The sequence below is a fragment of the Molothrus aeneus genome, chromosome 2, assembly GCF_037042795.1.
Source record: "Molothrus aeneus isolate 106 chromosome 2, BPBGC_Maene_1.0, whole genome shotgun sequence".
NCBI lineage: Eukaryota > Metazoa > Chordata > Aves > Passeriformes > Icteridae > Molothrus > Molothrus aeneus.
Window position 1 is genome coordinate 41,744,813 of NC_089647.1, and position 17,957 is coordinate 41,762,769.

The window sequence follows — 17,957 nt, forward strand, 5'->3', positions numbered from 1 at the left end:
TTTAACAGAAGTGTTATTTTGATGTTGTTTTCCTTGCACTAACAATGAGATCCTTATGTGCTGTCTCTGTCTTCTAATGTCTAATATATTATCTCATTTTCAGTCTAAACAATGAATACAGGAGTAAATGTATTTACAGAGTAGGGTTGTTCATTTTTTTAACATGCAAAAACAAAAAAAGGGATGCATATTTAAAGCATTAGTACAGTGCTTATTCCAGTCTGACAACTTTAATGGAAATTGGATTAAGCCTTTAATATTCTGCAGACATTTTTCAGTTTATTTGCCAAAGGCACTTCTTTAAAAACTGTCTGCCATTCCCAACAATGTGTTGCTTAGCTGTCAAGACCAACCTAGTAATAATGTGGCAAATCTATTTCTTGGCTTTTTTTTCTTTATTACATAAATGGAAGTTATGAATGAAGGTTCAACATTATTTCCTGGTTTAAAATTTTGCCTTCTAATGGGATCCTACTGTTGCGCATTCTTTATTCTGACATGCTGACCTAGAACAGATTGGACCCACAGTGGCGTAGGAGGGAAAACAAAATCTTAAATTGATTTTCTAGGGATTCAAAGATATTTCTCTGGAGAGATTTATGCATGGGGGAGCCAATGTGACTGGATTTCAGCTAGTGGATTTCAGTACCCCAATGGTAACTAAGCTGATGCAGCGCTGGAAGAAACTGGACCAGAGAGAATACCCAGGATCTGAGACCCCACCAAAGGTACTCCCCGATCTGAAGCACTACCAAAGATATCACTCCAGTGTTCTAATTTCTGAATAACATTTTTGAATACATGAATGAAACTTTAATATTTAGGCAGAGGAGAAGGCAGTTGATCTTACTATTACTGGCCATTAATCATGCCTATCCTTACATTCATATGGTGGAAATGAAAACTGCAACACATTTTGCTGATGTACTTAAATGTCTGTTGTCACTTATTCTCCAGCTTCACCCCATTATCGACAGCAGATAAAGGTCAAATGCTTAACTGACAACTTAATTTCAATAAAATTTACATTAATTAGTCTAATTATCTAGATTTCTTTGGAGTGCAGATCTTTCCTGACAGATGAATTCTTCTGGATGAGATATTACTTTAACTGTAAATTTGCTACCTTTAAATTTTCATATGGGGTTTCCTCTGGTAATTTTCCACCTCAAAGCCTCATGTAGAAATCACACGCAGGCGTGATTTTAAAGTTAAATCTCATCCCAGAGTTCTTCTATCCTAATCCTTCACAGATTGATAAATAATGTTTCTTAGGCATATAATTTTCCTGGCAGGCAAATCGCATCACAGCTGTAAATATGACTTCAACAAAGTAGTTCCGTTATAATATGCACTAATGCATGCCAGACGTGCTTGAAAATGGGCCCCTTTGTGCTGGGCACTATGCAAAGATAAGCAACCAGCCCTCCCTTGGCTGGGACATTGGTAGTTTGGTAAAGTCTAAAGAGAGCATCAACATGGGTCTTACAAGACATAGCTACAGAATTCTGTGACACTTCAAAAATTTGTGTTAAAAAAAACCCAAAAAAACAAAAAGAAACAAACCAAAAGCAAGGGCTTGGAATGAAGACTCACCAGTTACTGGTGACAGAAAAAATTCTACCTATAGGACACCTTGTGACAAAAGCAGGGTTATTCTGTCTGCTTCTGAGAAGTCAGCATGATTAATTGGAGTCACACATAATTCATCTCGGGATAACCAAAATTTGAAGCTATAAAGATAAATCATGTTTCAGAGACCTTATAATCTGCAAGACAAAAGAAAGGAAGGAAATTAGATTTGAATAATGGAATTTGAATTTTGGGAGTTAGCATGCATATCAATAGCAGCCCTGAGCATGTGAACAACTTTTCCTGATGCATTGTTTTTATCGGAGGACCATACTGAGAAAGCACCCCTTTGTGCTTTATGTGGCTCCAGGCTAACATCTGCTTAAGACTTGTTCTAAATGTTTCGTTTGGCATGTTATCAACCTAGAGCAGTTGCTGTAGTTAGTGTAGAAACACAGACTGCTCAGGGTACCTATCAGGCAGAGATCCAACACAGGTTTTCCAATAGGAAGAATCTACTCTTGATCTTTCCTAACAGTTCCAGTAGCCTGAATGCCTGCTCATCAGCTGCGCATTTTGTCAGGGTTTGTTGTTTTTTTTTTTTTTCTCAGTGAGTTACTGTTTCCTTTTTTTTTTTTTTTTTTGAGTAAGTTGAGTGGATGGGGTTATTCCCTATTATATAAGTCAAGTGGAAAAAAAAAAAGGAAAAGTACTTGAATACTTCAAGTTTAATTTGTTTTCTTTTTAATTAATTCTTAAGATGCAGATTTTTCTACCCTTAGGAAATACAATTTTAAAGCTGTACCTACTGGAATGTCCTACATTTGTCCCTTAGACAAAATTGCTTTTGATTTTGAGGAGAGCTGTTTTCTAAATGAAGGTATAGAAACAGCTGCATAATGAATCAAACTAGAATTATCTTGAAACAGCAGATTTTTTTTTTGTCAACTCTGAAGGGCTGTGTTTGTCTATCTATTTAGTATACATCTGCATTGACATATGATGGAGTACTCGTGATGGCTGAAACTTTCCGTAATCTTAGAAGACAGAAAATTGATATTTCAAGGAGAGGAAATGCTGGTGATTGTCTTGCCAACCCTGCAGCCCCATGGGGTCAAGGAATTGATATGGAGAGGACATTAAAACAGGTAAGGGGAGGCTTTGTTCTAGGGATCTTTTAAAATTTTTGATACCAGTTGCACGCTATATGACTTGCAAAACAATATGCACTAGGGTAGTAATAGGAGAGGGAAAATTATTTTTTACTTGGAAGTTGCAAGCAGATTGGACTGTTCAGGTTGTTCTGATTTGTAACTTGGAATGAAAGCCAAGAGGAACTACTACTATTTGAAGGTACTGTTAGATCTTTTGAGATAGTTTGAACTTCCTCCACTGTACTGCTGAGTTCATTTGTTGTTATTGCAAATAACCTGGCTGTACAGTATTGTCATTTAAGAAAAAAGGTATAACCACATAATATAACCTTTCAAATATGTTTCTGTCATCTTCAATAAAAGTAGACATCTCCCAGGGAAATTGGGTTTTTTTTCTTTAAAAAGAAATAACCCAGAGCTATGGGTTATTTCAGGATTTTGAATTCCTGATGAATATGGATACCTAGAAAGTTCCAGATCTCTGTCAAGATGATTTAGCCTTTCCTTTGAATGGGATAGTAACAAAAATAAAAATCCTGCAGTAGAATTTAAATCATTGCAAATGAGGAGACTCCATTCAGGAGAAACTGTTGAGGAAAAGTGACTGCTGACAGAGCTGGCAGCTCCGTGCCTGGAAGCCAAGGTTTCAGTCCTGGAGAAAAATCAGCAGATAAAAATGGACAGAGGGAAAGAGTAAGTGATTTCAAGCCATATCCTGACTCTTAGGGAGAGAAATAAAGCATTTTGTATGCTTCACATATTCTGTGCAGATGCACAGATCTGTAACAATTGAGAGAAACATTAAGTCAGGCTTCTGTGTTCAGGCAGACAGCATGAGACTTCAAATTCTGCCAAAGAGGTTTTCATGGCCAGATCCTGGTAAAATCGAAGCCATCAGCAATATGGCCACGACTTCTTTGGGACAAGGACCACAGCTTGGGTATCCTTCAGCAACACAATAAAGTGCTGAAAGAAAGAAAAAGTGTTCTGGTTTCAGCTGAGGCATTGGTGGTGGGAAACTGCCACAGCCAATTGTAAGGCTTCACATCTGGCCTTCTTCATTCTAATGCTTTGAAAACACCCTTTTCAAGCCCTATCCATATCAGCCCTGTATTATCTTCCCTGATAGTAAACTGCTTTGTTGGGGCTAAGGTTGTTGTCAAGTGGGAGTGGGAGCTAAAAAGACACATGAGCTCAGGCCAGACTTCCTTTAGGTTTTTTCATATGAACCCAGGAGTAATGAGAATAGTAAAAAATTTATTTCTCTTTAGAACCTGCAGCTGGAAGGTGTTGATCTGCACAGCATGAAAGAAGGGAAGGTCCACTTTGTGTCTTTGTTAGCAGTTAGATACTGACATATCTAAGCCTGTTTGGAGCATGGTTCAACAGGAAAAAAGAATATAAAGAAAGCAGCCAACTTTATTTCTTTGAACTGTTCTACAGTAGGGTTCTTGTGGTAATCTAAGGATGTAGCCAGGATAACTTGTACTGCTCTGTGACATTTGAAGTAAAAAGCATAAGACTGGATCTTCACAATGGTTTTTCTTCCATTTGTAGGTTCGAATACAAGGTTTGACCGGAAATGTTCAGTTCGACCACTACGGTCGCAGGGTCAACTACACCATGGATGTCTTTGAGCTGAAAAATACCGGCCCTCGGAAGGTATGTGCTGACATTGCTCTCCTCATACCATATGAATCAGTTGTGTATGATGAAATGGTTATGCAGACTTATATTAAAGTGGACTCTGCAGTTGGAAAAGGTATAATACACTGAGTACATGGATATTTCAGGTGAAAGCAGTTTTTAGCTGCATTTTCTACTAGATGCTATGATTCAGTGCCTCAAATTGGGGAACACAAAAACAAGTGTGCATCTTGGAGTGGTGGGATGTCGGTCAGTCAAGCATACTAATGAATATTAGTTGGATGACATGTTGCTAGGCTGCTGGGTGCAAATGGTCAGAATTCTGAATAGTAGATATTTCTTGTATCTTATCCAAAGATTTCTGTCTTGAAAATTACTTGCATTTTTAAGCAAGTTGACTTGTACATTTTGTGCAAACATGAACCATAGGCTGTAACTAACACTGGGCTTTTAAGGGTGAAAGGACAGAAGAGGAGAGAGGAGGAAGAGAGAATGACCTGAATACTTGCATTTTCTGAAATTTATTGCAGTATCTAATCCTGTGTGCTTGATTGGCTTGGTTGCTTGCAAGCAAATGCACATTAATACATGTCTAAGCAGATCCTTCATGACTGAATGCTCATTATCACTCAGCCCTATCACTTTGAAAATATAAGCTTGGGTACTTTGTTGATCCTTTCTCTTCTATGCTGAAATTTGTCCACTTATCACAGTATAAAACAAATAAAAGCAGAAAATGTACTTAAGCTCAAGGATTTTCTTCTTTTTTTTAGTCATTTTGATCTATTTTGCTTATGAGGACATCAGAACTAGAAAAGGGGGCAGGTGGTGGTGAATAGGGTACTCATGGCTGCTTGAGTAGGGCCAAAGCAATCAAAATTGAGTTAAATAGTCCTGTGCTGTTGGCCAGAGGTGACAAGTGCAGTAAATACTACCAGGTGAACTACCCTGGAGACAGTTACCTGCCACAGAGCTGAGAAGGCAGAGTGCTAAACTGCAGACCCAGAGCAGAATTAGACATTTGGATGAAAAAATTGCCACTACATCACAGTATAGAGCCGCAGATCAAAGCAAAGCATGTGCCTGCATATAAGGCCTGTTGGTGCAGTTGTCTTTTGAAAGTGTGACGGATGGCTGAAGAATTAATTGGGAAAGGTGAGTTTGTCTTTCCTCTCTTGGGAAGTCTGCTGTCTTGTGCCAAAAAATGTGTCTGATCTTGATACCAGCCCTGCTTCCTTCCAGTCTCCATGCCACACCATTGCCAGCCAGGAGGATATATGGGTGGCTGGGGTACACTGGAGGAAACAGTTAATTATGCCCTTTCCATCCCCTATTCCCTCTTGTACTGGAGGAAAGACAAGGTGCAAATAGATGTGTTTCATTAGGTCACAACTTCAGTAACTCATTAGGGAATTTACTTGTCAGCAAACTTTTGAAAAGGGTTGATGTTTCAAGCTTTGTCACCTGTTACGGGAGAGGTGTCGGTCTGGCACCACTGCAGGGATGTCTCCTTCCTCTCTTCTTGCCTGCAGTTTAAGGGGAGGGTGATTGCAAACAGAGGAGCTATGTTTGAGCTGTGCTAGAGGCCCAAGGAGCCTTTCTTACCTTTCAGTCATGCCTCTCTGCTACTCCTGAGTCTTCACCTGTATTTGACATAACAAGTCATAACAGCTTTGACAGATCTGGCTACTCACAAGAATTTATTTCTCATGTATTAGATAGTGCTTTATATGTGATCATTGGACCAGTTCTGTAGTCCAGCCTGACAAATCCTATATAATATGTGAGAAATGACTGTACTTGATTGAACTAAGAGGCCTTCACTATTAATGTCTTCTTCTCATGTCCAACATAACATGACTTATGAGTAACCCAGCTGCCTTTCCAGTCAGAGTAATGCATGGATCTAATCTTTAGAAAAGTGATTTTTGTTGCCCACAGCTTTAAATATGTGAAGAGACCATTAAAAAATGTCACAGCTAGACAGAGGCAGATTCCACATGGTTTAGTAAAACAGGAAATATTAGCCTATGCTCACATTAATTCCATTTATGCAGCACTTCTTACTTGGTTCTTCTTTCCAGAGCAGTAACAAAACCTGCTAGTGAGGGGAAAGGGTGGGAGGACAAGGATCAGAGAGGTAATGGAATGGCTCCTGTGACTGGAGGGTTGTGATCAAGTGATACAGGCTTTACACTAGTGCCCAGACACTGGACCAGAGCCGATGAGCACAAACTGAAACACAGGAGGTTCCTTCTGAACATTAGGAAATACTTTTTCATACTCTGAGAGTGACCAAGCACTGCCACGGGTTGTGCAGGGAGGTTGTGAAGTCTTTATCCTTGGAGACATTCAGAAACCATCCAGACACAGTCCTGGGCAAGTGGCTTTAGGCTGAACAAAGGGGTTTGACCAAATGACTTTCAGAGGTCGCTTCTCAGCTCAATAATTCTGTAATTGTGTCATTCACCATGCATCCTATCACCAGATAGGATGCATGGTGAATGATAAGGGACCTCTGGAAGTCATTTGGTCTAATGTAGGCAATAAAATGAAAAAAAAAATGGAAAAGAAAAAGTAGACAAAGTATATACATTACATTGCATGCATTGGACAGTCTAAGATTTGGATTCTGAATTCCAACATGGCAACATGAAAATTAGTTATCAAAATGTTTCCGTATTCTCTTGCTCTCAGTGGCTTGTGAGCTCCAACAGGATTATTTCAGTGGTTACTACAAGGTGCACAGGCCTTCAGAAAGTACCCTGTTCATTCAAATCCAAACTGTTAATGGCAAATTTACTTTGAGGCAAATATTTTTGCAGTATTTTTTCCCTAAAAGATAAATTCAGCCTCTGTATAAGTGGATGCAACTGCCATGAAGTTTCAATTGCAACCCAAATAGAATTGGAGGTATTTTTATTATAGCTAAATTCAATCCTATCCTTTGAGAATTTTTTTCCTTGTGGAGCTGAGGTATTTATGGGAAAGCATACTGTTATTTAGTGCTCTCAGAGTGACTGTGTATCTCTATACTTTTATACAAGTGTCATGACATATCTTTCATATTTATTCAGTAATCTAGTTTCAGAGTTACTTTAGTGCAGGTTAGCACCGAATACATACAAGCTCACACCAATGCACAAAAGCTAAAATTCCTTTAAAAGATGCCTGTCATTTCTCAAATAATGCCTTTATCTCTGTCTGAATTTTCATATGGTACTTACTTCTGTAGCACAGTATATCATTCATTTTCTGCTTTCCTTCTGAACTTTATAGCAGCGAAGAATTGCACAATGAAAAATCATCATTCACTATCATAATAGTTCCCCAAACTGCCAGATTTTGGTGTACATATTTTGCCTTGAGCTGGTCACATTTTTTTGACAAGAACTCCACATTTTCAATAATCAATTTTATCTGTGGCTGTCTGGCTTTCTGGCTGAAAAAGAATATTTGTTAGAAGTGCATACTACCAGGAAGAAAACCTTCCTCCTCACTGTATCAGCACTGCTGACACTTCCTGTGAGCTGCAGACACCTCAATCAAGGCTCCAGTGCTGTGAGAGCAATCTCAAAAAGAAAAGGAACATTTCAACTAAATGTTCCAGAACTTTTGTATATACAGTTTGTGCGTGGTTGCTTCACATTGAAGTTATGCCCAGAGCCCACTTTCCATTAAAATTCTGTTCCTTTTCTAGTAAGATAAACAAGGCATTCCTCTCTTCCAGCTCTTGGTCTCCTGAACTCCTAATTAATCAAGGAAGGGAGCAAGGGGCAGTTGCTGCTGACTTGTCCCCAGGTGCTCCCAGATACTGAGCCGTGCCTGGTTCAATTGCATCTCTTTGGTAGAAACCTTTTAGATCATGTGTCTGTTAAATCATGCTGGGCAGAATGATCAGCCTCCCAATTCACTAAGTTCTCAGCAAGCAGGGGAGCCCCTTGAAGTGGGATTTGAACACTGTGCTACTGACAGCTTTGTGTTCATGTTGTCCATTTGACATGGAGCTGTCAGTGCTGGGTCAGGAAAAAAGCCCCAGCAGCCTTGTCAGTGGATGCACAGACAGCCATGATGTATCTGTAGAAAAGAGAATGGGCAAGAAGGGGGAAAGAATAGCATTGGGGGTTTTCTTCCATGGGATTACAAGGACAACCGATTCAAATCTGACTCTAGAGAATTCATTGCCAGCAATGAGCAAGGGCAGCTGTTTTACCTTAAAGCTGTGCGGGGAAGGGTTATGGCAGCCTAAATGCAGCCAAGGAGAGAAAAACCGAATTTGTTCCACCTCTCTGTAGGCACTTCCTAGAGATATATTTAGGAAGAATTCAGTCTCACCATGCTTTGCAGTCAGTGGGAAAAGCAAGCACCTTTCTGGGAGGGATGCTTATCCTGCATGAGCTGAGTCACTGCCTGGTGGTACTGTCTGTCCTGTGAGTGTTAAAAAAGCACAAATAACAGGATTTCTAATGTAGGTAGTAAAAGGTCAGTGCTAGCAGTTAAGTGGAACAAGCCTGGTATAAATCCCGGAGCTGGGGTCTCCTGGGAAGCCCATGATGGAGCAAGGAATTGAGATCAGCCATGGGATTGCAAAACTGTCATCCAGATGTCTTTTATTCCTCTGTCTAAAACCAAAAGATCTGAAGGACTAGCAAACAAAAATATTCTTGTGGGTAGAAAAAATTCTTATATCTCATTTATGCCCCAGGAAGGCTTCAAGGTAATGAAAATGGGGTTTACCTTGTGTCTCTGGTTGAAGTGAGTAGCTCAGATCATTCAGGAGCAGCGAAGTGGAGGTGACACCAGCTCTGTCTCTGTGCAGCAGGGGTGCAAGGGGGTACACCCAAAGTGATAGATGCATACTCCCATATCTAACCTGACAGCACTTCCTTTGGACAAAACCATCTTTGGATCACTCTTGTTCTTACAGGAGTTTATATTTGTTGTTATGCAGAATGTAGACCTTACTGCAAATTATATACATTTTATTTTTCAGGTTGGTTACTGGAATGACATGGATAAATTAGTTTTGATTCAGCATGAACCTACACTTGGAAATGACACTGCAGCCATTGAGAATAGAACAGTAGTTGTCACTACAATTTTGGTAAGGTGTTTCTTTTTTTTAATGCTTATACTGGTGTGTGACACAATCTCATTTCTAGTTATGATCTAATTTAGTCTGCCAGTTCCTAGGTTGGTGGGAGGATGAGAGCCATAAATCTTAATTATACTGACTGTCATGTCTGCACAGATTTTTTTTTTTGGTATGCATTTAATATAATGATTCACTTGAAATCAGGTTTTAAAAATTGAGTTGTGGTAACTTTTTCTTTAATTCAGTCTTTTCCATTTTTTGCTAAAATAAGTCTCAGAGATATGAGTTCTTACAACCTCTAATTGGTAAATCTTGACTCACAGAACAGTGGAAGAAAAGAAAAACCCAAAACCTTTAAATGACAGAATAGAACAGAGGGTATAAAATGAGATTACTGTAATGCCACTGTCCCTTTTTCTTGGTAAATTATAAACTCAATAATTGACTTTACTAAAAGCTAAAGCTCTAAGTAGTATGGTTCAGTCAGCCAGTCAAAACTGGATTATCTATTCTTAATTGTGAATGAAAACATGAATTTAGTAGATGCATTCTTAATGTTCATTCAGCATTGCAGTAAAATTTCCATTTTAATAAAATCAATATAGATTTGGAATTTGATTTTCCAGGATTATTGTGTTTTTAAAGAGTGGTTGCAAAGGAGAATGAGTTGCTTGATTCATTTACATTTTTAATTCACAATTTTCAAAACAATTGTTTCTTACAAATCTGTATTTTAAACAAAATATTTAACTTTTTTTTTCCTCTGAAGTCAGACATGCCCTTTAAAGCTGATGTTTATCAAAGCCAACTGGCAAAGGGTGACCTTTACTTGACCGCTTTTAAGATTTTACATCTCAGTTCACTGCCCTTTTCACCTGCCTCATTTAGACAAGACATGTTAACCCAATGAACTGTGTCTCAAATGGGAAGGAATATTCTGTAGGTGTTAAAAGAAATAATTTTTCTAACTCAATACAGAGTTTAAAGTAATCCAAAGGAAAGCATCAAGCAATGTTCTGTCTAAAAATACAGTTAATTACCAGATTTTCAGCAGTCTGTATCAGCACTTATGCATTAATTATGTCTTAACAAATCTCCCGTTGAAGGTTATCATTCCAGGATACAAAACAACCAAACTACTATACAGGAATTCAGAATGTAACTCCTAACCAAATTGTGTAACTTTTAATTTTATTTTTGCATGGGAATTTTAAATATATGTATCTTTTTCCTAAAAAAAAAAAAAAAAAAAGACTTGGTGATGGAAAAAAATGTACTTCAGTACAGTCCTCCTCTTTTCAGCCTCTGATGAAGAATCCTATTTTAAGAAATTGATCAAGGAAGAAAAGAGTCCCAAGATGCTGCGAACATTCCTAACTAAGGCTCAAGTATTAACCACCAGTCTAGTAACATTGAGCTAATTTTTCCATATGGATTACTGTTCCTCTGACTGGATGACCAGGCACTGAACCACCAAGAAAAGTTCTGTGACTAATCTGAAATGTCTAGAACAGATGATGTTAACCTTCAACTTTGCCAAGCTGAGAAGAGAATGATGTGAATTACAAGCTTTCAGTCGAAATTTTCCTCTCAAACCAATCCTGATACCTTTGACTGAAGCTCTCACACATGAATACTGTAATTTCCATAAATAGCTCCAAGCTTAGGAGAAGCGAGTCAAATATAATAAGGAAAAGTAATAGAAAAGGTTTCTGTTCACCAGAAAGGAAAAAAAAGGAAAACAAGAAAGCTTTTAAAATGTGTTATCTTGCCTGTCATGTTTGCATTGAAGCATTTTGATGTGCATAATAAATGTTATCTTCAAAAGAACTTTTCCAATCCCTGTATTGAAGGGACTGATGGGATCGTTTGCAAAACCAAAAAGCTGAATTAGTATTCCAAAGCATGCTCTGTGTTAATGCAGCATGTCATTTTTGGATAAATGCAATTAATTGAAAGCAGCACAGCTTCTTGACCAAAAACTGTCCCCTTTCCATCTTTCAAAATCACAGTGCAAGAGAAATATATTGGAATTTGGTTTGAATAAGAATATATGGTGAATTCTGCCTTATCATGCCCATCTCCCATGTACTCCTCTGGGAGCTGCACACATGATGCTGAAGACAGAATAGAACCATGATTCTTAATATTGGCTTGCTAGGACAATGTATTTAGCATCTGCAAGAATATTATCACACACACAAAGAAAAGAAATATTTAACTAGAATAACTTTCAGGCTCTTGTTATTTTTCTCTTCTTTGTTATGTTGCAAATGCCACAGAGACTTTCTCACCTCTTCATTGCTCTCTTCATGTTGAAGGGAAGATGAACCATTGTAGATGGCACATTTAATTTTGGTTGCATGCATAGTTTCCAACATTAAACTGAAAAGCTTCTGCAAGCAGTGCTGTCAGACTTTTCAGTCTTCAAAGACAGATGTCATGGCAGCATAGGAAAAGCTTACAGGTTTTCAGCATGGCTCGCTTTAATTTTTGCCTAAAGCCAAATAGCACAAGTTGATTTGTCCTCTGTTTCTTCAGCTTTTATGTGTCTATGCTTACTTTGCTGTAGTGTGGCTGTATGCCTGTTGTATAGAAACTGCATTATAATGAATCAGCTCTGCACCCAAAGAACTTAGTACAGTGTTTTCTACTTGGCAAAATATTTTCTTCATTTGTAACACAGTGAGAGCACATAGAAGTTATTTTACAAATTTGGTTTAGCTCTCAGCCTATCCCCATTATCTGTGTGGTGCAGTAGCAGCCCAGAGAGAGGAGGCAGCAGGGGGCAGCTGATGTTCTTTACCAATTGCAATTTATAGCTCCTATTCTGCCCCTCATGTGATGCACAGTCTCCTGCACTCTGGAAAGGACAGATTTCCTACCTGTGCAAAGGCATTCCCTTTGGGGTGGGATGATAACCTCCAAATGCACAGTAGGCTTATTGCATGACTGGAGAAGGGATGCTCTTTGCAGCCCTGCTCTAACACTAAGGTAAAGCAAGGGACTTGTCTAGCTAGGGAGAATGATCATCTCTAATTCTGCAGGTTCAGAAATATGGTCCCAACTTGTTGAGGAAGAATCTAGGGAAGTTGGCTCAGAAGACTAATCCAAACTCTCCAATACATTTCATGATAGAGCCAACTCTGCACTTAACTCTGAGACTGCAAAACTTAAAAATCACAAAATTCCTTTAAAACCAAAGCTTGATGGTGAGCTGCATCTGCATTGTGCTTACAGTTCAATATCTGAATGAGGTATCCTTGGTGTTGGCAGATTAAGTTTCAAGGGCAGGATTCAGATCAGTTCAGATGTGGATGGCTTTACAAAGGGTATTGATTCAGTTGCATTCAGTGACATTCAAGATGCTCTAGGATACACAGCCTGTCCCCCATTTCTTACACTGGCAGGATCACCCTTGCCTGTCTCATGCTGTATATGTGACCTCTTCTTCTGGATGTTTTAGCTGGTGTATGCACTTTTCCAGGCATGTGGGATAAGTTTTGCCCCAGGATTGTAATTCCACAAAAATTTCGAAATTGATTCAGTGGCCTATAGGTGGATGCCTTATACTGAGGGTATCAGACCTATCTGTAAAGGGCAAGCACAAAGCACCTGCAGAACAGCACCTTGGGGTCAAGCAGGTCACCTTAGGGCATCTAAGATGATAGGCAACTTTCATTAGGTGACTGAGAATCACCTTTACTGTTTTGACTGATACTCTTGATACAGTCTTACCTCAGAAATTCTAATTATAGGCTTTTTTCGCATAATAGAAAGATATTTTTTCATTAGAAACTTTATTAATTGAATTCTTCAGTAGACTGGAGAAAAAAATGAAGTTTGTTGCATGAAAATAGTAAAGACTTCAAACCGAATCCTGGACACTTTATTCAGAAGAAAAAAAAAAAAAGAAAAAGAAAAAAAATTCACCAAAAAAACCTTCCATTGACATTTACAGAAGTTTCTTTCAGAATAAAGTGTGATAATGTGTCCCATACCTGTTCTAAAAATTAGAAATTTCCTTGCACAGATATTTGCCACTTTTACAAATTATTTTTGCAATGGTGAATATTTTGAAATCCACTTTGGAATAGGAGAACCAAGTTTAAATCTGTTTGTTATTTGGGTTAGTTACTTTGTCCAACTTCCCTTATAGTATGAATCATCAGTTGTGGGCATTTAACTGTACACATGAATTTGTGGCAATGTGGTGGAATGATCTGTTTACATCTATAAAGGTAATTGTTGCAGACATCAACTTGTATTTGCAAATGTTAAGTATTGTTATGAAATTGTGAATTATATAAGTAAAGCTTGCACCATTTCAAATATCTGTTCTGTGCTAGTCATTGGTCATTTCAATGTGGACTTTTCCTTGATTCAGTACTCCATAGAACATTCTTAAGCAGCTGAAATCTTGCAAATATTGCAATCTAAAACCTCATTCATCAGTAAGTCAGAGGTGTGTTTTGTACCAGTAGGTTAAAAGCCCATAGTCCAAAAATATAGTAAGCACAAAGATGGTGGGCAGAGATAATCTTTCTATTAGACAAGATGCTAAAACTGTAAACAATTAAAAAGTAGGCCTATGTTTTCAGCTATTTCAGCTGATTTAATAGAAGATAATACCTCTCCACAGACAACTTGCAGCTCTTGCATTTTTAGACTACCATGATTACACCAACATTACTACTAACTTTGAAAATGCTATTGCAAGGGATCATACAAAACAAAAAGGTCTTTTTCAGTGCCACAGATAGAAAAGAGCATGGATAAGTACATGCTATTGATCAATTCAGATATTTCATGACTTCACAGTGTGACCTTGAAAGTTTATCTGTGTAAGTTACTTGTTGGCAAAACTTGCCTTTCAGTGTCTTTTTATTATAACAACTGAACACCTCATCAGTCTGAGACATCCTCAAAGTCTGAAATGGACAGGATTTAAAACAAGGGCTACTATTTGATTTCTTTTTTTTTTTAAACAATCTTTATCAGATACTCACATGCAGTCCCACCCGCATTCCCCCATTAAATTCTATCTTGAAAATAGATATCTGATTACTTGGCAGGTAAAGTAGGCACAAGAATTAAAGAATAAAATAGGTTAGGAGGGAAAGATCAACATAGTAAGCTAATGATAGTAGGTGTTGCTGTTATCTTTAATTGTGCCATTCCACACTGGCAGATCATACTCAGTTGCTGCTTCTTTGAAAGCAGTCACAGCAAGGCATGGTACCTTACTCTATAAGCTAATTGCATTATGAAAAACGCTCTCTGCTCTATTTTGCTCTAAATCTGTGAGATCAGTGTAAGAAAGGGAGGTGGATGAGGAAGAGAACCAACGGTTCTCTTCTCCTCCAGGTACCCAACAGATCCCTGTCAGATCTTAGTGGTCACTCGACTGCATGGGATGACCTCTCTGTGTACCTACCAAGGACAGTACTGGGCCATTCCACTTCCCTTCTCAGTGTTCCCTCACAGAACTCCTGGCTAGCAGGGCTGAAGTGCACTTAACTTTTAACAGAAAACTTGAGGCATCTGTCACTTGGCTTTGCTGTGCAAAAACAGTTAGAATGCTTTTTTGCAGCAGCCCTGCCAGTGGTGAGGTGCAGGCAGAAGCACAGTGTCTGGGTTTTGGAGGAAGGAGTAAGCTGATCTGGCATACACTGTGCCTGTCTTTGAGTCATTGCCAGAATTATCTCCTGGTGTGACTGTAGTTGCATGCCTTTGGCTGGGGATTTATGACTGAATCAGAAGAGCTGGAAACCACTGACTCTGGCCTTTGGAAAGTAAAATTGCTTTTGAGGTACAGCAAGCAATGTAGCTGAAGCTTGTAAGGAGAGTTCACAAATGTAGGACAGTGGACAGACTTTGTTGCCCTTCTAGCAAGCAGTTGGATAAATCACAGACAGGACAGAGTCTTTTTCACCTCTGTTTATTTTAAACTTTTTTGTAGCAATAACATATGTGGAAAGGCACAGATTTTGGCTCTTCCTCTCATGTGAACAAAAAGTCTTTGTGAAGGGAAGAACATTTTATACACATGGCCAAAATACTTCCAAAAATCAAGAACTTCTGCAGAGGTCAAGATCTCCATGCTTTTCTCCCTCTCTCCCTCTAGAAGACCAGTGGTTGAGATCAAGGTGATTTAAGTATGGATCGAAATACAAGAAAAGTGCAGGCTGCTGGTAATAATCAGCAGTTTTCCTTTGAAGATGCAAACTCTATACAGGCAAAGGTACTCACTGCCCTGCACTCACGTAATACCACCTATCCTCCCTTGTTAGACACCTAATAGAGGTTACAAAATTGTTGTTGCTTACAGATGATGTTCTTGTAGTCTCAGAGGAGCAGGCATTGCTGCACTACATATTTAAATTTATTTTTATTCTTGTGCTAATTATATCTGTAGGAAAGATGGGAATGGGGCAGAATACTACCAAGGTTAGTGTCAAAAGACCAACATTTTCTAGGGATAGCAGAGAGAAAACTTAAGTTGCCAGTATTTTGTGATGTAAATTCAAACAAAGGGTGACCTAAATTACCTCTTATATTAGACAAATATTTCATCTGGAACTGGCTCTGAATATGAATTATGTGAAGTAATTTAAAATACCATCAGAAAGTATAGTTTTAATTCATAATTTCTAAAATCTGAATTCACATAGAGCTAAAAAGAAAATTACCTTGATATCCCAGTTGCATAATGTTCACTATTTTGATAGTATGGTTTATACAGGGAATGCAAGATCCACTCTTCAAGACAGGTTTTACTTGTTCTCAATGGCACTCACTGTCCCAAAATATTTGGTACTTCTTTTTCATACAACATGTAAAGTCACTGTCAACTTATTACCATTCTTGTCCATGCATATCACTGAAGTTCATCCTAAAAAACCTTGCAGAATCTGCACTGTTTATTTTAAAGTAAGGATGCATATTTCTTTGGGAATGTATTTCTGTGTTCTCACTAAAATGTATGTAGCCTCTTAGGAACTATACATTCTAAACCTCAAGAAATGAAGCCACTCAGGCTCTGCATCTGAAATTACATAGGCAGTAACCCCGCTATGTTAGAGGATATGCTTACTCACTGAAGTCAGAAGTCTACATTGTACCTTCATGATCTCACAGCCCTTTCCACTGTATAGGCCCAACCTCTATTCATACTTTAAATATAGCATGTACTGCACTAAGGTCTGTCATTTAAAACAAAGTAAGGTTGATAATTCTTGTGAAATGTATAATCCAAATCAGTGTGAAAAGTATTATCTTGCCAGAAGGATTTCTGTTCATACATTTTAATTTAAACCTGCTAATACTGTCCATGAACTTTTTATAAATTGTGTGTTGTTCAGTCAGCTCATGACATGTTTGGTTTTTTTCAGACTATATTCGGTTCACTTCTCCTTTACAGTTCTACTTCTTTCATTATAGGAAGCCCCATATGTTATGTTCAAGAAAAACCATGATACGTTTGAAGGGAATGACAAGTTTGAAGGATACTGTGTAGATCTGGCATCAGAAATTGCAAAACATATTGGTATCAAGTACAAAATTGCCATTGTTCCTGATGGAAAATATGGAGCAAGGGATCCAGAGACAAAAATCTGGAATGGGATGGTGGGAGAACTTGTTTATGGGGTAAGCATACCAATTTTTGAAGCAGGATTTAATTTATCATAGTATAAGTCATAAAATAGGAAGTATATGTGCATTTTATTTAATCTTGGGGTCACAGAAAAGAAACATAATCTTGTTTCAGGTCTGGGAGTTTTCACTTATTTTCAAGATAAAATTTAATAGTTTCACGCAAGTTCTACAATTTATTCAATTAGTTCCTTGAAACATTAGAACATCCATAGTTTGTATATCCCTTAAAAATTCATTAATGTTAGAGACCATCTATTCTTGGCACACTGTAAAACTTGGTTGGGAAGACTATCACTCATTAATTCATTTTCATGGAATGGTGGACAGATCTTTTTAAAAAGATAGGATTCTTGGTCTAGTTTGAGAAATGAAAAATCCACCATCATATATATTAAACATAGGTAATATACCACTACAGACAAGTACATAATTAGGCAATTCAAAATGAAGACAGACTTTTAAGATGACCATCAATTATAAAATTTAAGATCAAACCTGTTAAGTTTAACAACTGAAAACATTATGGTATAGAGTGCTCTGGAGAAGGATTCTTCAGAATACCATAATAGTTAGCAATTCTGTTGACACATAAAGTTCCAATATTTAAAATAAAATATCTCCAACAGACCTAAATAAATATTTTCAGTATCTGGTGTTACCAAAAGTAGCAAAACTCAGAGCTGAGCTTGCTGATGACTACAGTTGCTAGTATCTGCACTGAGAACAGTTCAGAATTCTTAGAGAAATTTTTAATTTCAGTGTTGGAATAGTAATCCTCAAACTACTCAGATGTCAATATTTCCATGAATTCATAACATGCCTCAACCTCC

General features: G+C 38.0%; 1 protein-coding gene across 10 annotated transcripts in view; it reads left to right on the forward strand.

Annotated features, from left to right (window-relative positions):
- The window catches only part of GRIA4 (glutamate ionotropic receptor AMPA type subunit 4), a 215,252-nt gene that overhangs the window by 141,941 nt on the left and 55,354 nt on the right, over positions 1-17,957 (forward strand). For 9 of the 10 annotated variants that reach the window (XR_010783133.1, XM_066544745.1, XM_066544746.1 and 6 more), the window contains exons 6-10: positions 570-728; positions 2,553-2,720; positions 4,284-4,388; positions 9,367-9,477; positions 16,912-17,118. Coding sequence is in view for 9 of the 10 variants with exons in the window: in XM_066544745.1 (XP_066400842.1) it covers positions 570-728; positions 2,553-2,720; positions 4,284-4,388; positions 9,367-9,477; positions 16,912-17,118 (750 nt within the window). In the remaining variant the exon portion in view is untranslated. Of the gene's footprint in view, positions 1-569; positions 729-2,552; positions 2,721-4,283; positions 4,389-9,366; positions 9,478-10,770; positions 13,803-16,911; positions 17,119-17,957 lie in introns of those variants that run through there. The other variant, XM_066544751.1, reaches the window with a different exon arrangement.